The following is an 18,121-nucleotide window of genomic DNA, read 5'->3' as shown; positions in this document are numbered from 1 at the left end:
GCTCAGTGGTAAAGAACCTGACTGGTATCCATAAGGATGTAGGTTTAATCCCTGGCCTTGCCAGCTGCAGCTCCGATTCGACCCCTAGCCTGGGAACTTCCATATGCCGCAGGTGTGCCCCACCCCCAGAAACCCTTTGACTTTTTTTTTTTTTCCTTTTTTTGGCCACACCCATGGCAGGTGGAAGTTCAGGGCCAGGGACTGAACCTGTGCCACCGCTGCAACCTAAGCCGTTGGAGTGACAATGCCAGATCCTTAACCCATTGCACTGTGAGAGAACTCTAACTTTTCAATTTTTAATGCTGCCCGATATTTTGGCAGAGTGGGAGCTTGTCTGGGAGTTGTGTGTCACTGTGTAAGATGGTCCACCTCCAATCCCCTGTGGAAGAAAAGATGGACTAGAAATGTATTTAAAAATTCAGCCAGAAAACAAAACCAGAACACAGCCATTTGTAACGATTCTATTTATTAATACATGTATCACAAATGTTCACGATATCAATGCATTCTTGTTGGCATGCGAGACAGAGGCATTCTTTTTTAAGATTGTTTAAAAATATTTTGACTTTTGTTCCCCCTTCACACTCGTTTTTAAATTGATTTGATGAGGTCCTCAATGTCTATGATGTCAATGCAAAGAAAAAAAATAGAAATAAGTAGTAAAATAATAGCAGTTAATCAAAGAAAACCAGAAGTAATATTATTTCCTTCACAGGAAGCAACAAGACAGCTTTGTAACAGGATCATACAGCTTTCAACTGAGAGGCCTAGGGGCACTAAAGGGTCTCCGCATTCCCAGGCATGGAACCACAAGGAGCAAGGAAGGATGCTGCCCAAAGCTCGACCATTCCCTTCGTGCACATGACCCAGGTCCTTTGCTCCTCCTGAACAGTTGCCAATGTATCTCTCCACATGTCCTAGGCAGCCCGAATAAGGTAGCAAAGAACCTTAGTAAAAAGGAAAACCCAGCCAAAGGAGATGAAGCCAAAAGAACAGATAGCTATCTGCTTATCTACATCTAAGGGAGTGTGGCATTTATCAGTCATCATCAAGGGCTAACAGGAGCCTCCCACACGACATGCAGGGCCCGGCAGGGCCAGTGACGGCGTGAAGAACTAGTCACCTACAATGGGCTGCGGACCAAGTACAGATGGAGGAGCAGGCACGCACAGGGCCTCAGGTGGGGTCCCCTTGGACTAGATGCAGGGAACCTGGCTACACTCTGGCACAACAGGGCTTCACAAAATGGAACGCTATGCATGAAGCAGGCGGAACGATGGAGCAGAGGCTGTGTGGGAGAGTCAGTTGCACGCGGGGTGGGAGGGTTAGGGCAGGTGTACTAGGTACTGTGCTCTAACATTCTTTGGAGGTCTTTCAAAGATTGCTGCCATGCCTTTTGGAAACAGGCCTCTTACTCCATCGTTGTTGAAAGACTGAGAAAGAAAGTAAAACGTGTGAGGGACTCACAATTTTCCACCAGAGTCGCTGATCACCCTTCTTCCCCAGCCCCACAGAAATGAGGCTTCGGCATGAGGCCAAGTGCCACCAAGATCGGGGAGGGGGGGGGGAGCGGCCAGACAGTACCTTTGTCCCTTTGAAGGGGAGGACGTGCTCCAGAGGGAGCACCCTGCCATTCAACGCCCCCCATTGCCACTCACCTCCTTACACCATCTCATACTGGTTGGCCGTGATGAACCGGGACAGGCAGCAGGCCAGCAGCATGCCAATTAGCTGTTGGCAGAAAGAAAAAGAGAACCAGGGTCTCAAGGTGCTGAGCGCACATGTCTCTGACCAACACCGCCCCCCTCCCCATGTAATTTTTAACAACAGGGCTTTTGTACATGGATGCAGAAAGGGCACGAGGAGAAACAATCAACCTGACATCAAATGTGGGATCTAAGACTTAGGGAGTCCAGGTGCTGGTGGAGGACAGCTGGTGGTTCTCAAACTGGCCATAAGGTTCCAGCTGTAGCTCAGTCTGGCCAATGACACGCAACTTTTGGTATGTAAGTCGTAGTAAAATGTGTTTGCGTTTTGAGAATAATGAAGATGAGATGCTACAGAATTGCAAGATAGTAACAAAAATGCCAGAATTGAATTCAAAACCATAAGCACCTGCCTCAGGACGCTATCTCAGCACAGGACGATACCCCAGCCCAGCTGACAGGATAACAGGTCTTTCCTTGAGACAAGGACACGCTGTCTCCAACAGGCAAGTTTGCCAGCGAAGTCAAGTCATGGCTTGTGGGGTGGGGAGTGAGGCTTTCATTTCTCTTTATCCATGTAGATATTTTAGGCTTACATGGGCCCATCTCCACCCAAGGTCTACCTCTTGGTTTTCCAGGGGCTCTGGAACAACCAATACTAGGGGCCTCCACCTCCTCAGGAGACCCCAGTCTTCTACCTAATTTGTGGCTTGAGTTAACCTGTAGTGGGTGGATCTGATAAAAGCTATCGTAATGCTGTCAGGACATCCTTAAGCACATCTGTCCTGTTCATTGGAAGCCCAGACTCTCCTTCCTGAGTCTGTAGGGCCAACAGGAAGGAGTCTGATTGTGGACTTGATCCTGGAGGCCTGCAGCTTCTTCTGGCCAGATGGAGTCCCTTCTCCTTAAGCAATTGGCCGTGACTTTTTGGCTCAGATGTGGCAATGACCTTTAGGGATAATCTAGCATATCATCAGTGTGGCCCCAGGACCCGCAGAATAAGCATCACCTGGGGCCTTGTTAGAAACACATACTCGGGCCTCACCCCAGACCTGCTGAATCAGACAGTCTTGGGGGTGGGGCCCCCGCACTTGATGTTTTAACAAGTCTTCTAGGTGAGAGAACCACTCATCCGGTCCATCTGGTCACCCTTATCTTACAGATGACACAGAAGTCGCCACACTGGGTCCCACTGTTGGTCAGGGCAACACCTGAACACAACTTCTGGCGCTCTGCCTAACTCCACAGATTCCAGTCCACCTGCCTCCCTTGGTGAAATCCCAGATTCTTACCTTTTTTTAAAATTGTGCTGTGCAGTATGCAAACTATAACTTATGTCAGGGAAGGAAAATCACCTCATTGGACTGACCCTGTCTCTGCCAAGGTTCTGGCCAACTTGATTTCATGCCACAAAATACATAGTATCATGCGGCTACCACCAAGCGGCCAAAGGAGCCATGGCTGTAACCTCCAGAATATTGTGCCAAATGAGAAACATCACCCTCCAGGAGTGTAAGGACTTTGAACTGGAGCGCTTCTTCCTTTTCACATTTGCCACTTTTCAGGACCAACATGAACCAGGTCACACTCGATATTCTCAATCAGACGCCGGCTAAAAACCAGGGAGCCTTAGAGGCACAGAGCGCATTCAGGGACAGCAAGTCACTTAATCCTTACTATATCCCTGTGCAATATGAGCCCAGTGTTCCAGATAAGACTATGGCTTCTGGGATGGTTAAAGAATCTCCCCTCAGGCGTACAGGTAGCCCCCACACAGAGTTTAAGGCTCCACCCTCTTCTAGCCAGGAGTACTCCTCCTTCCAGTCCTTGCTCCCACCCTGGGGGCCTCGACCCTTTTCCTCTCCAGAATAAGTCCTCTGCCTCACCCACCAGAGGCTCCTTCCTGCCTTAACGCTGCACACTTCAAGGAGAGGGGCTTCTGGGGGGGGCATCTCTTTATCTGATTTCAAATTCCTCGATGCAAATTCCTTTGCAGCGCTTGGCAGTTCAGGTCTTTCTCATCGACCCCGGGTGTGTGTTTTAGCATTTAGACTAGTCCCCGTCCCCTGTCCCAGCTTTGCAGCGCTCCTGACCCCACGGCAATTCAAGAGCCGCCCAGCCAGCAAGTCCTTTCGTTTACTTAAGTATTTCTCACGTCGGAAATGTTTGCTTGAAGGGAACACAGCATGTTCCTCCACCTCCTTGTCTTCCCAAACCGGAGCGGCACCATTTACTGACTTTTACAGAAACAATACCTTTAAAAAATACAGGTAAAAATGAAAGCTAGTCGCTTTTAAACTATATTTTGTATTTCTGGGGCAAGGATGCACCTCCTCCCGTTTGCCCCTGGGAGAAGGCAGATTTTGTTCAACTATTTAACATCTACTAACATTTTTCCTTCAATGGCCTGAGCCAAGGTACGTCCACGCTTTGTGAGCACAGGAGTTTACACACACGGATATTGACTGTCGTCACTCCTAGTGCAAGAAAAACTAGGATTTGGGATATGGTCGGTATTCTGAATTAGTCACTGGGTTACTGATTGCACATTTGCCGTAGTGTTTCATCATGTCTGAGAGAAGACTTGGATCTCTCAATGCAGTTAAGGGAAAGCGGGGGTGGGGGTGCCACATCCGATACTTGAGACCAAGTATTAGCAGATTAATTCCAGGTATATACCTGAGAGCCTGGTAAAGGTGCAGACATAGCCCCTTCCTCAGTCTGCGTCAGGACAAAATGCTCACTTGCCACCAGATCCAATTAATCTGTAGCTAGAAAAATCCACCCGGATTTAGAGGAAACCCTTTCTTAGGTTGAATACATGCAAAAAGCGCCTCAAAGAACAGAGGTTGGCTCTGTGGGCTTCCGGGCCGCGGAGGCTGCAGTGCGTGGGCCCAGGAACAGAATTCTGCTTTCAGCCCGGGAGGGGGGACGGGAAGAGGAGAGCTTTGCCTCTTCTGCTGCAACCCCCTCGGGAGGGAGCCCCCAGAAGCACCCCCACTCTCCCCGCAGCTGGTGACATACCTGAGGGCGGGGGCTGAGGTCCCAGTATTTCTCTCTGGTTGACTAAGCCTCTGTAATCAGCCGCCGTCTAACTCTTGGAAGCAACGTTTTGTTTTCACCACCCTCAGCCTTGTCCGGACTACATTCTGCTTGCTTTTGGGTCATGGGACCCTCGGGGAGGCTCTGCTGCTCCAGGAACCCAGAAGCCAGAGAGGGAGGGAGCGGAGAAAGGCCCTCAATGTGCACGAGGCTTTCTCGACACCCCCACGAAGAGGGCCGAGAGGGCTGGGCAGCGCTGAGCTCCCGAATCCTCACGGGGGCCGCTGCAAATCCCCGGGCACCGGGTGGACCCCCAAGAGCCAGGGGAGGGGCTGAGGGAGGTCGGGTCCATCTCAGCAAAGGTGCCAGGGCACGGGTGTCTCCCCCCGCCGTCACCATGGGAGGCAAGCTCGGCCCCATCCCCGATTCCTGAGGGGCACAGAGAGGCCAGCAGACAAAGCCGCGAGGCAAGTCCCTGAACTGAACCAGAAAGCGGCAAGAGGCCCAAGATTTCGATTCCTGCAGTAAAGCACGTAGAGATTCTTTGCTGATGACTTCACAGGGAAAGTAAAGAACATTTCTATGTCTTTGGGAAAGCGCTCGGGAACCTGGTTTGAAGTGAAACTGTACAAATGCTTTTAGAGACTGTTTCAGGGCCTCTAAAATGCCAGGGGAATGAGGCCTTCTCCGGCCATGTCTCAGCGAGGCGATTAACCAAGAGCCCTCTATACAGAAAAGATAAACTAGTCCCAGAAAAGAATCCTCGGCCCCTAAGGAACTGGCCCAGCCGCCTGGGGGAGGCCCTGCAGGGGTGTGGGAGCAGGGGGGGTGCTGGGTAGGAAGAGGATCTGTGTCTTTGGATGAGTACCTTTTTCTTTGCAATTCCACCGACAGAAAGCCTTTTGTTAGAAAGGCACAAGGTAAGTTCCATTTAGGTGCTTCGTGAGGCAAGAGTAAGGGTTATCTTTGGCCTGAGTGTTGAATACAGCAGACCAGGTGAGACGGTCAGAATTGTAATCCTGGGTCTACAGCGGCCGCTCAGCCTCAAGGAAGCCATTCAGCTCTCCGCGTCTGGAATACACAGCTCTACTGTCCCTACTCAGACGGAAACGTTCTGTGCTGAGGGGGATTAATCCAGCCTAACAGGTTCCAAGTCTAGCGAAGCTTTTTACATGGGATACAGAAGTGCTAAATACAGAGATGCTAAAGACAGAGGCTCCTAGCAAAAGGCCATCCAAGGTGGGAAGCGGTGTTGCAAACTGAGCGATACAAGTGTCCCGACTCAGACGTGTGTGTGTGTGTGTGTGTGTGTGTGTGTGTGTGTCCCCAGGCCTTCTTGAATAAAAGAGTAGCTGCCAAGGATGCAGGGAGTAGGTACCCTATCAAAACACTCAACCACCAGCTATAAACTGATAGGGCAGCAGGACCTGCCCATCAAGTCCAGACATTTATAGCTTTTCCTAGAGGGCAAAGGCACCAGAAAGTAGTAAATGCAGAGTTCCCATCGTGGCTCAGTGGTTAACGAATCCAACTAGGAACCATGAGGTTGCAGGTTCGATCCCTGGCCTTGCCCAGTGGGTTGGGGATCCGGTGTTGCCATGGGCTGTGGTGTAGGTCGAAGAGGCGGCTCAGATCCTGCGTGTCTGTGGCTGTGGTATAGGCTGGCGGCTGTAGGTCTGATTAGACCCCTATCCCGGGAACCACCACATGCCGCGGATGCGGCCCTAGAAAAGGCAAAAAGACAAAAAAAAAAAGTAGTAAATGCCTGCCAAAACCCTGCTGTCCCAAATCAGAACCCAAGAGCTTTAAGTCAGCTAAATTAGGTCACAGGGCAAAGTTCTCTCACACTGTCTATTGAGAGGCTAGGCTCAGCTCCGTTTTCTTTGTGCTTCACACCACCTCTAATTTCAAAGATAGCAGATGGGCAAGGCTGGTTTCTTCCAAGAGAGGCCAGCATGGATGTCATGAGTGCAGGTGAGGAAAAGGGCAAGGAGAAGTGGGGCGGGGGGGGGGGCAGAAGGGAGAACTCTTCATTCCAACCCACTGTGGCCTCTACTCAGTAGAGCTTTATGGTCAAAGGCCGAGACAGAGGCCAAGAGGACTGATCCCTCAATATCAGCCAACAGTTGCTAAATTGTACTATGACACTAAAATTTTTGAAAACTTGTGGCTAGACCTTTGGTGTCAGATCAGTGACCAGCATCAGTAGGACTGGTTCGAATGGCATCTGGAAGCCAGTTTCAGCTTCCAGGTCCCCTGAGGCTGCTGGCACCATTAAAAGCTGCAGTTGCCAGAGCATCTGGCTAATCAGAGCCAGCTGTGGCCATTCCTCACCCTGCCCCAGGCTCACCATGGCCCATCTCAAGAATGCCCCAGCGTCCCGATCAGCCATGCCAGTGAATGGCATCGCCTCTGCAATGCGACTGCACTGTTGCCTTCTGCCAGTGACTCTGTAGTACCTTGATGAGACCTAAACTCTGCAGAGAGGGCCTGTCTGGGGCATCCTTGGGGCCAAAGCCCCTTTGGCAGCCCCTGAGGGTCACAGAGCAAACTCAGCAAGCCCACGTCGGGGGTTTCTTCCAGGGAGCACAGGGAGATTAATTCTCCTGGGGACAGATAATTATCAATCTACGCCTAAATCCTCTCATATGGGTTGCGGGGGGGGGGGGAGTTATTAATCAGATTTTATGACTTAGTGCACCTGACTCAGGAAGGTAGGATTCTCTTCCCAACCCCTTGTGGCCACATGGAAAGGTTCTTGGATGAAGAGATGTTTCACTCAGGAGAGTCTAGGCTCTCTGAGGGTCTCTTTTCAAGTAGAGCAGAGGCATATAAGTCCCTGCAGCCACATTCCTTCCTCCAATGCTGAGCACAAGCCTGTCCTGTAGGTGGGTGTTAACCTGACGCTGCACACACGTGTAAAGTTAACCGTATGTGCGGCTGCCCGGTGCCGCCTGCCCATCTGCATTGCGCACAAGGTCCTGAATCCTCTTAGGATGTTCCCTGGCCACCACTGAGAGGTCACCGCAGTGTTATTACTGAAATAGGATAGCACCCAGAAGAAAGTTCAGGGCTGCAACCTCTTTTGACATGTCTCTGGAGACTGTGTTAATGGGCACTATTTGGGGCACTGCTGTGGTTTGTGTGTATTGAGGGTTTAATGCATTTCCCAAGCTGGAAAAAAAAAAAAAAAAAGGCATGGTAAAAGAGTTTCGAAACCCCGACAAGAAATGCACACTTGTTCCGGCTGAGCCCACATGCTCTTATGAGAGGAAATGCCGCACGGGGCTTGGTAACTGCTTGGGAAGAAAAGCTTCTTGATTTTTCTCAGGCCAGCCCTCCATCTGCAAAACCTACCAGGCTAACGTGCTGTCCCTTGATCTAAGTGAGGGTCAGTACACAGGTATGTCCCTTTTGTGCTCACTTATTGAGCTATGTACTTAAAATGTATGCACGTTTCTGTATCGGCCGTGTTTCAGTAGAGATGTTTTAGGAACCACCTTGAATAAGACTAGAGTAATGCTAGTCTGTGAGAGCTGATACAGAATTCAGGCAGGTCAAATCAGAGCCATCGAGACATTACTGAGATAACATTAATTGGGCTTTGTTGGCAAAAATGATCTGTTGGTCTGAGAAAAATCCTGAGTGAAACATAAATGCAGCTTTTCTTTGGTGACTAGGTATATGTTCCAATCCTTCCACCCCCAGCAGTGTTAGGGCAATGCTACATCATCTGGCCGTGAGATCGGAAACCAGTGAGACAGCGTGCTGCCCGGTGGATGTGGGCAGCATTTTAGATCTAGCTTAATCGTGTTCCATCCTTGAGTATGTGTGGCTTGCTGAGTCTGTGTGAATACTTCTTTCTTAGAGTGTGGGTGGAGATAAAGGGATACAACAATATACACAAATTCAGTTCCTCTTAAGAAATAACAATCAGGAGTTCCCGTCGTGGCACAGTGGTTAACGAATCCGACTGGGAACCATGAGGTTGCAGGTTCGATCCCTGGCCTTGCTCAGTGGGTTCAGGATCCGGCGTTGGCGTGAGCTGTGGTGTGGGTCGCAGATGCGGCTCGGATCCTGCGTTGCTGTGGTTCTGGCGTAGGCCGGTGGCTACAGCTCTGATTAGACCCCTAGCCTGGGAACCTCCATATACTGCGGGAGCGGCCCTACAAAAGGCAAAAAGACAAAAAAAAAAAATAACAATCAAACCTAGAGATTAACATAATGATCACAAGGTGAAGTTTGCTAAATTGAGGCTTTCTTTAAAGGGAGCCATCTGATGCACAGTCCACAGGAACTAAGAACCAAAAAGGGACAAGTCGACCGGGAAAAAAGCCTCCTCTCTCCCCCCTGAATCCAAATCAGCCATTTGATGTTTGGAGTTGTTTATGCTCCAATTAAGGCAACACTTTGTTCAGCTAACCTCCATTTGACCTACAGAAGAAGCAAGTTGTTTTTCTGGTGCTAGTCATTAGTTGAACTGTAACCGATATTCCCTTGATGGCAAAACTTCATTTAAGTTGAAAAAGGAAAATCGATAAACAGATGACCTGAGGACTAATGAGCAAGGAGCTCTGACCCCATCTATCAGCCTTTCCCCAGGCATGAGGAGGCCGCCAGAGCATCTGGGGACCAGGGAGGGAAGTGAGAGCAGGAGACAGAGGCGGCAGGGCTAGACCCGGCCGCAAAGTTACCTGGGAGAATGCGATTCCAAAAGCCACTCCCGCGATGATCCCCATGTTGGTCTCCATGAAACTGGTCACCAGATCATAACAGCCCTGGAAACCCAGAGACAGGTGTTACTCAGACCGCACGGGGCCGTGGTACCCTGCAGCACTCGCGCTTACATCGCGCCCTTCATGCTGCGAAAAGGATGAAAAGTCCTTTTTCACACACGCAAAGGGATGGAGAGTAAATGATACGGTGAACCCCCAAGAACCCCTTCCTCTGACATCACAGTGAACACATGGCCAATCTTGTTTCACTTAAATTTCTTCAACACGCATCCCCTGACTGAATTATTTTAAAGCAAACCCCAGACACACACTTTGATCCACAGAGGTTTCCACAGTTGGATGACATGGAGCGCAAAGCCTGTAAGCTCTGTGAGGTGAACACTAGAGGGATACGGAAGCTGACTTGAACAGACGAAAAAGCATTTGCGTCCTTGATCAGGAAAACTTAGCATCGTAAACATAATTACTAGCATTTTGATAACAGGTGACAAAATCTTAGATAAATAAAGTGGGATCATCCGGTTGGGAGGAGGTGTTTTTCTGGGTCATTCCCATGGCACAGCAGTAACCAAAGCCACAGCAGTGACAGTGCTGGATCCTTAACCCACTGTGTCACCAGGGAATTCTGGAAGGGTTTGAATACCTGCCAACTTTGTGGCCTCTTAGGGGTCTTCCTATGAGGACCATTACGTTGTATTTTGTAAGGAAACACCTATGTTCTAGAGTCATCTTTCCCACAGATTGACTATGGGACCTTAAACAAGGCACTTCCCCTCTCTGGATGTCAATAGCCTCATTCATAAAGTGAAGTGAATTTCCCTTCAACAGCCTATGAAATCTCCACATGTGATTAAAACCAGTATCAGTTTTACCAATTTCAATGTTTAAAATTGATAAAGCATGATTTCTTTAAAATAAATGGTCTTTTAAACAACATCGCTAAACAAGTTTTGTTGTTCTGGATTACATTTTATCAGCCTAGTCCAGGTAGGATACCACATTCTGTGGATCACTTGACATGCAAAGGCAAACATTGACTCTTCCTGTTAAAATACCTGACAGCTCAAACCGCAGGAGTCAGCATGTGTATGTCTCTGGAACTGGGCCAAATCAACCTAGCCTTCTGAAGGGATGTATTCAGACTTGGAAGGTATGGTCTCTTTCCATTAATTTCATAAACAGTAAAGAGGATTATTATTTATTAAGAAAGGCCCACTAAATTGTAATAACATCTGAAGAACAACAACAAAAAACAGGTCCCCCGTGTTTAAATCCACAACTTAACAATTTAACATTTCTCATAGAGCTTGAGAAAATTCTGCCAGTGCTGTGTCTTCTAGTAAGTGATATTTTATGCAGTCATAGTCTGTTTCCAAAGAAAACGATGCATTAATTTAGCAGCAGTGCTTTGACACATGTTTTCAACACAGTTGACAAACTATACGCCTTAGTTGCCCAATGCAAATTTGAAGGCCAGGGCAGGGGTGGGGAAGGAAAAACATTACTGCTCATGGGAAGTACTGAAGTTGGATTCTCTCTTTATAATAGAAGTTTTGCTCACTGATTTCATTTTTACTCATGAAACTATCACACTATTTACGGCCACCGCAACTCGGGATCCAAGCTGCATCTGCAACCTACACCATAGCTTGTGGCAATGCTGGATCCTTAACCCACTGAGCAAGGTCAGGGATTGAACCCTCATGGATACTAGTTGGGTACTAGTTCTTAACCCACTGAGCCACAACAGGAACGCTGGAATGTTTTGTTTTTCCCCCTGTGAACTTCAATTCTACGCATAAGGTAAATAGGTTTTTCCAAAGCATGATTCCTACTCCATTGTAGGCGATCTCAGAGTCAGTCACATTACTTTTGATAAGCCCACTCCTACCAGTAAGAGACATCAGAAAGATGAATTAAGGGCCTGGCATTAGTACGATTGTGGCAACATTTTTCTCTCCAAACTTTGCTCCTCAAAGTGGGTTTTTTTCTATAAGCAACAGCAGCATTACTAGGGATTTTGTTAGAAATGCAGAATCTGAGGCCTCACTCCAGACCTGCTGAATCAGAATCTGCCAAAATCTTGGGTTATTCATTTTTTAATGAGTTTTAACGAGTGTTAACATTTCCAGATGTTTTATGGGTCCATTGAAGTTGGAGAAGCACTCTTTGATCAGAAAAGTTCCTCCACTATTTTTCACTCCAAACAAAAAGCAAGTTAATGAATTAGATCAGTAAAAAAAAGTTACTTAAGATGAGAAGATGATGGTGATGTAGCTGCTGCTTTTTTGTCTTTTTAGAGCCGCACCCACAGCATATGGAGGTTCCCAGGCTAGGGGGTCGAATCGGAGCTGTAGCCGCCGGCCTACACCAGAGCCACAGCCATGCGGGATCCGAGCCACGTCTGCGACCTACACCACAGCTCACGCTGGATCCTTTTACCCCACCGAGTGAGGCCAGGGATGGAACCTGCGTCCTCACAGATACTAGTCGGGTTTGCTGAGCCACAAGGGGAACTCCTGGTGCTGCAGCTTTTTTTGTTGTTATTTAGATGAAAGGAGACCCAGATTGAGATAAAGGCCTGCCATCTCTAGCTTTTTCTCTGTTACTCACTCTGGAGCCACAAGCCCATCTTCCAGGTCTCAGGCCCACCCTGCAGGCTGCCGGAACTGTTGTGCTCCTACAGCCCCAGCCCGTATTCGCATTCCACCTTAAATTCTCCCTGACACCACGGACTTATCTGCCCACAACAATCCTTTTTAATTTCCTAAAACGAAAGCCTGGTTGTCAGGTGAGAGCGAAATCTACAGAGACCTGCTAAGTGTCCTAGGAAACACGCCGACACAGAACAGGTAATTTGCTCAGCCTCTCAGCAAGTCTAAATCAACACAGCCTCCAATGGGAAACATCTGGAAGTGGCAGGCTTTCTGTAGCAGGAGTAAACGCTGGTCCCAGACGGCTTCTGGGAAGGGTATCCCGGGAGTGGCCAGCCCAAAGAACTCTCTCCTGCCCTAGCTCTTAAAGAAATGTCAAGGAATTCCTGGGGAGCCAGGGGCTCGGTCAGTGCTGTTGGCCAACTGAACCTGTGGACATTTCATCATCCTTGGCGAAACCGCAATCAAACCCGTCCTCAAAACTGTACATATCCTGCTGAAGCGTTCTCACCTCCTTCCTGCTCTCTCCCAGTTACTTGCGCAAGGTAGGTTTCTCAGGCTGCCAGGTCAGAGCCAAGAGTCACCTTGCTGTGCTCTCAGGCATAGGGTTCTAGACACCCAAAGATCTACCGGGATTTAGAATACATTTATTCTATAAGAGGAGTCCACAGAACTAGAATGCGGCAGTCGTTAAGGCTCCTGGGCTTCTATGAGAATCTGCCACTACGGCCTCTACCCCATCTGTGTAGCTTCCCTTTTATCACTGAGGTGTCTGAGACCCAGACCTGGGAAGTGATTTGTCAGGTGGGCATTCAGTGAGACTAGCTAAGGAAGCTTATGAGGCAAATTCGGTTTTCATTCCTTTCCCTCTCCGCTGAGGAAGCCAGGTTAGAGAAGTGTCTCTTCCAGGTATCTGAGGTACCCAGGAACATGTAAAGCAGGATTGTGGGGCGGGGGAGTAGGCTGGTAGTGAGGCTGATTTGGAGTTTAGAGTTTATCAATGGAATGAAAAAACGCTCCCCTACCTACCTTTCTGGAAGTCACCTTAAGGATTAAAGAGATGTGGTATAGGAGCTGCCTCTAAACTGGACTCTTTTTTTTTTTTTTTTTCCCTTATGGCTACATCCACAATATACAGATGTTCCCAGGCCAGGGACTGAACCCGCACCACAGTGACAATGCCAGATCCTTAAGTGCTAGGCCACCAGGGAACTCCCTAAACCTGCTTTTGAAGTGAAACAAAAGACCCTCCCTACAACAACCTGCTGCATCATTTCTTACAAAAGGCACGGGGTGGTGGAGTGGGAGACAAATGTCACTGTCACTGTCATGACATTGACGTAACAGCTAACATTGAACAGCACCGTTAACACTCATCTTGTCCTTACTCTGGGCCGAGCCCTATATTTTTGATCTTTTATCTCGTTTAATCCGCCTACCAACCCTAAGAGGCAAGAACTCTTATCATCTCCATTTTACAGACGACAAAAATAAGACTCAGAAAGGTTAAATAACTTGACCAAGATCACAAAAGCAGCAAGTGGCTGAGCCAGAATTTTAAACTAGAGTCTGACTCCGGACCCTGTGGTCCTGACTTTGAGGTCCTCAACCTTCACCAAAGAAGGGGTGTCTTTTCACTAAGGTTGATGATTGCTGGAGTTCCTGTTGTGGTTCCGTGGGTTACGAACCCAACTAGTATCCATTAGGATGTGGGTTTGGTCCCTGGCCTGGCTCAGTGGGTTAAGGATCTGGTGTTGCTGTGGTGTAGGTCGTAGCTACAGCTCTGATCGGACCCCTAGCCGGGGAACCTCCATATGCCGCAGGTGCAGCCCTAAAAAGACCAAAAAAAAAAAAAAAAAGAGGGGGTTGATGATGGCTGCTTCTACAAAGGACCTCCTGTTGTGCCAATATCTCACTGCCAGGTCTGTTCAGCACTTCATAAGGTGGTGCCGTAATGACACACATATGGGTGTTCAGTGGGGCCGTCCATGAAGAAACCAGACAGTCCCCTTACTGAGGAGAGGCGAAGGCGGCCTCAAGCTTTGGGTTGGCAAGAAAATTTCAGTCGGAACGGATGTCCTCTCAGCTCAGACAGGAAGCTCTCCGTACCAAACACCTTACCTCACCAACAGCCAAGTAATAGGCCCACAAGGACAAAATGAGCTGCTTGAATACTACAGTGCCTTGCAGCATCCCTGCTACAAATACCGACATTAAGTGAGTAAAATACAGAAACCATCGTTTAGCATTCTAATTTTGAAAGGTTGCCTCTCTTCTGGGAATTAATCAATAGTTGGGCCAGATCCCATAGAATTTTGAAGACCTGAGAAACCTAGAACTTTACCTTAGTAAGAAAACCATATTAACCTGATGGCCCCATAACCACAGGTAAACTCAATAGTAGGGTTTTGGCAGGTGCCCCCCCCCCACCCCCGCTTACGTTTTTCTACCCGGCATTTCTCTCAATGTTTGGCGAGCGCCTTCACACACAGTGGTACCGTGTCTTCCTCAGATTCTCCGCAGACTGGAACACAGAGCTGATGTTGCTTGTCTTTGGCTACTTACATTTCATTTCCCTCATTTCTACTGTGTATGAACTTTCAAATGTCTTGTAGCCGTGTCTTTTCCCCTGTCTTTGGGAATCAGGATGCTGACAGGGAGTTGGAAGCTGTTGATTGCTTTTCCGACAGCAGCGCGCTCCCTAAAACAAAGGCCACCCTCCCGGCAGAAGCAGACAAGCAGACGCTGTCGGACGCCTCGACTCCCTCTTCCTGCTGAGGACCGGCTCCCAGCTGGGAGTGATTTCATGTTTCAAAGGTACGTTAGGCAGAAGACAGACACCCAGAAAGAAGAAAGGCCAGATGCCCTGACATCAGCAGCAGGGGTAACGGGAAGCACGTGCTAAGCCTTCCTAGCTACACCTCTGAGCGGAGGGCCTCGCCGAGGGTGGGCTGAGTCGCAGCTTTCTCCTTCAGACGTGGGCAGTCCCCAGCCATCAAGAGCCACAAAGGAAGATTCTCGACTCTCCCCAGGATGACCCTTTCGAACCAGTGACCCTTTCAAACAAGACCTCCCCAGACATTCACCACTGATTCCCATCAGGCCCCAGAGGGAGTGTGTACCTTCTGGTTCACTTTAGTGGCGGCCACGGTCAGGTTGTGCAGGTCCTGGGGATTGCAGTCGGTCTCGTTCATGCAGCAGCTCGGGGGGATGCCGTGCTCCAGGAAGTAGGGGCTGGTGCTCCAGTTGGTGTAGTTCTGCACGCCACAGCAGCTCAGCTGTCAGTGGCGGGAGGAAAAGAATTCAGCGCGCCAGGTCAAAGGCACGGGCCTCCCCATTCCGTGCCTCGCAGCTTTTAAACGCAAAGCGTGGGCCCAGCCCCCTGAGCCAACAGGCGCAGCCCTGGTGCGTCAGGATGAGCAGGAGCTCTGCTAACAGTCCCCCTGGCCCGAAAGCCCACGTGAGCTCAGCAGAGCAAAGGGAGGCCCAGACCACAAGTGGCCTTGCTTTCCTTACCACGGCCGCAAAGCCAAAGCCGTTGCTCTCTGGCCCGCCGAAGCCGCAAAATCACCCGCGTGATCGGCTGCTGTTAGACACTACAGATCAACCACATTGGGATGGTCGATGCGGAGCTGCGGCAAAAATGGTTTCACACAGCTCTCCTTGGGATGTCTATTAATAGGTACAGCAGTGGGTTTGGGGCAGGTGGGGAGATGCACAGAGAGGAAGAGCGAGAGCTGGTATCGGTCCACTACAGCCCACCAGCTCCATGGTTTTTGTACATCCAGGTTTACTGGGATGCAGCCATGCCTCCATGGTACGTCTAGGGTGGCTTTTGTGCCGCCGTGGCAGAGCTGAATAGTGACAGAGACCTCATGGCCTCTGGAGCCTAAAATAGTTACTATTTGACCCTTGATGGCCAAGATGTGCCAGCTGCTGACATAGAAGATGCTAAGTGGGGCAAAAAATACGAACGGGTGAGTCTGGGTAAAAGCTGTCCAGCTCCTTGTGCTATGTTTGCAGTGTTTCTGCCTAAGTTTGAAATTTTATCAGAACAAATTACCAAAAACATTAAATACTGCTTCTGAAGTAAAAACAGAACAGTGAGAACACAGTCACAAAAGACGCCCCAACCAAAAACCTCTCTCCGTGATCCTGATGGGCAGTCGAGGGCCTGCAGGCAGGAAACATCTACTTTCCTCATATCTTCTGCGAAGCACCGGGCCATTTACACACCCAGAAGGTCTTCGGTTTCTCCTAGATCTGCTCTCCACACTGACTGCACTGCCCAAGCCCTTGAATGCGGCTCACCTGAAGTCTGTGCCCGGCCTAAAGGCCACCATTTCCAGAAGGCCGGTCTCAGGGAGCCAACACCAGGGAAAACTGTCTGACACTCGGCCTCCCTCCTTTCCTGGGCTTCAGATTTTATGGGTAGACTAGCTCTCCTTGGAAAGCTCGCATCCTTATGGATGAAAAGCAAACCAGAGGGAGTGGTTCTTTTGGCACCAATTACAGGATCCCTGGACCGTCAAGAAGTCCTGGATGTCCACTCTTGGAACGGGACCAAGAGGCGGAGACTGGGGATCCACAGCAAATGCTACCGATCCAGCAAGCGGATGGGCTCCCTGGCAGCCCACAAGGCCAAGGCCAGACCTCACAGGCAGTTGCCAGCCCCCATCATCTCCTGCCCTGGGACTTACGCTGCGCTGCACATGATCCACAGCCCGGCTCCTCTCGTCGTTGCCATTGTAATTCTGCATGGCGTCCGTGTAAGTTCTCAGGAAGGTGTCCTTGATCTAGGGAAGACGAGGAGGAATGTGGTTCTGGTCCACTGCGGCCTGGACGGACTCGGATTCGTACCAACTTCCACCCAAAAATAGCCTCTTCTGAGAGTCTCTGAAGACATGGAGGCCAGGGAGGGCATGCCCTGTTTTCTGAGCCAAAAGAGCTCAGACAGTTCACCAAGGGGTTTACCAGCTCAGGAGTTTAAAAAAAGTTTTCTCCCTTACCCCCGTCCTTGAGGCCTGCCTAGTTAAAGGAGCCACGGGGGTGGCTGGGCAGTTGAGGAAGGTGCTGGGCGTTTCTAGAGATTTTCTTTGAATTGCCAATGCCTAGGTTTCTTCCTATACCTTTTTATGCTTTTACACAGAAGAATGACCAAAGGACAAGGCCGAGGGCGGGGGGCGGGCAGGGGAGGATGAGACCGGAAGACCGATGTTTTGACCCGAAACAGATCCCTATTCCATCATACAGGAATGGGACCAAACCAGCTTTCCCTTACCTGTCTTTACTGAGATCAAAAAAACAGGCCAAAGGATACGGACTTGGCTTGTTAGTAAATGGGGAACAAAACCCTCTTCTCTGAACACATGTGATCTCGTGTTACGTTTCAAGTTCTGTTTCCCTGGAAACCTGCTCAAGGTGGCGTGTCAGGTTTCTTACCAGGCAAAACCCTGCTTATGGTAAACGTGCCCCCAGCTGCTGACCTCTGGCCTGGGGGACGCTTAGGGCTAAATATGGTGCCTCTTGGAACTAGGCATGTTCCTTGCTGAGATCCCGGCTGCTATACCCTTGGGAAAGTCACAGGTGATAAAGACACTACTACATGGAGCTTCTGCGCCAAGGTGGTCCTTGCACCTGCCTTGTGTCTCGGGCATGGGTGAGTCTATGCAGAACCTGGACCACTTTGAGGACTGCCACTGAAGAAACGCCTTTACTATATCCTTCTCAGTCCGTGGTACTAGGTTGTGACCTACTGTCAAACTCAAAACCACCACTGGTGGCCAAAGAGTGGCACGGCCACCCCCAGCCACCACTCCCCTCCGTGCTGGCAATGAAAAGTCCCGCAGGTGAGGATATGCAGGTCCTAGGTATCAGAAATCACGAAGAGAAAATCTCCTCCGTGGAGCCCGGTCCCAGCAGCACCCGAGAGGAGAGTGGGCCAAGGGCTGGGGTAGGAACGAGCCAGCCTGTCCTTGGGGTT

General features: G+C 49.6%; 1 protein-coding gene across 1 annotated transcript in view; it reads right to left on the bottom strand.

Annotated features, from left to right (window-relative positions):
* Positions 1-449: 449 nt before the first annotated feature.
* The window catches only part of TSPAN7 (tetraspanin 7), a 131,415-nt gene continuing 113,743 nt past the window's right edge, over positions 450-18,121 (bottom strand). Inside the window, exons 4-8 of the mRNA XM_047765324.1 lie at positions 16,839-16,934; positions 15,261-15,416; positions 9,443-9,526; positions 1,659-1,731; positions 450-1,433 (exon numbers count right to left, since the gene is read on the bottom strand). Coding sequence (XP_047621280.1) covers positions 1,663-1,731; positions 9,443-9,526; positions 15,261-15,416; positions 16,839-16,934 — 405 coding nt within the window. The 3' untranslated portion in view covers positions 450-1,433; positions 1,659-1,662. The remainder of the gene's footprint in view (positions 1,434-1,658; positions 1,732-9,442; positions 9,527-15,260; positions 15,417-16,838; positions 16,935-18,121) is intronic.

The sequence above is a fragment of the Phacochoerus africanus genome, chromosome X, assembly GCF_016906955.1.
Source record: "Phacochoerus africanus isolate WHEZ1 chromosome X, ROS_Pafr_v1, whole genome shotgun sequence".
Taxonomy (NCBI): domain Eukaryota; kingdom Metazoa; phylum Chordata; class Mammalia; order Artiodactyla; family Suidae; genus Phacochoerus; species Phacochoerus africanus.
The sequence above is the reverse complement of the archived record's forward strand: the minus strand, read 5'-3'. Positions and strand labels throughout refer to the sequence as shown.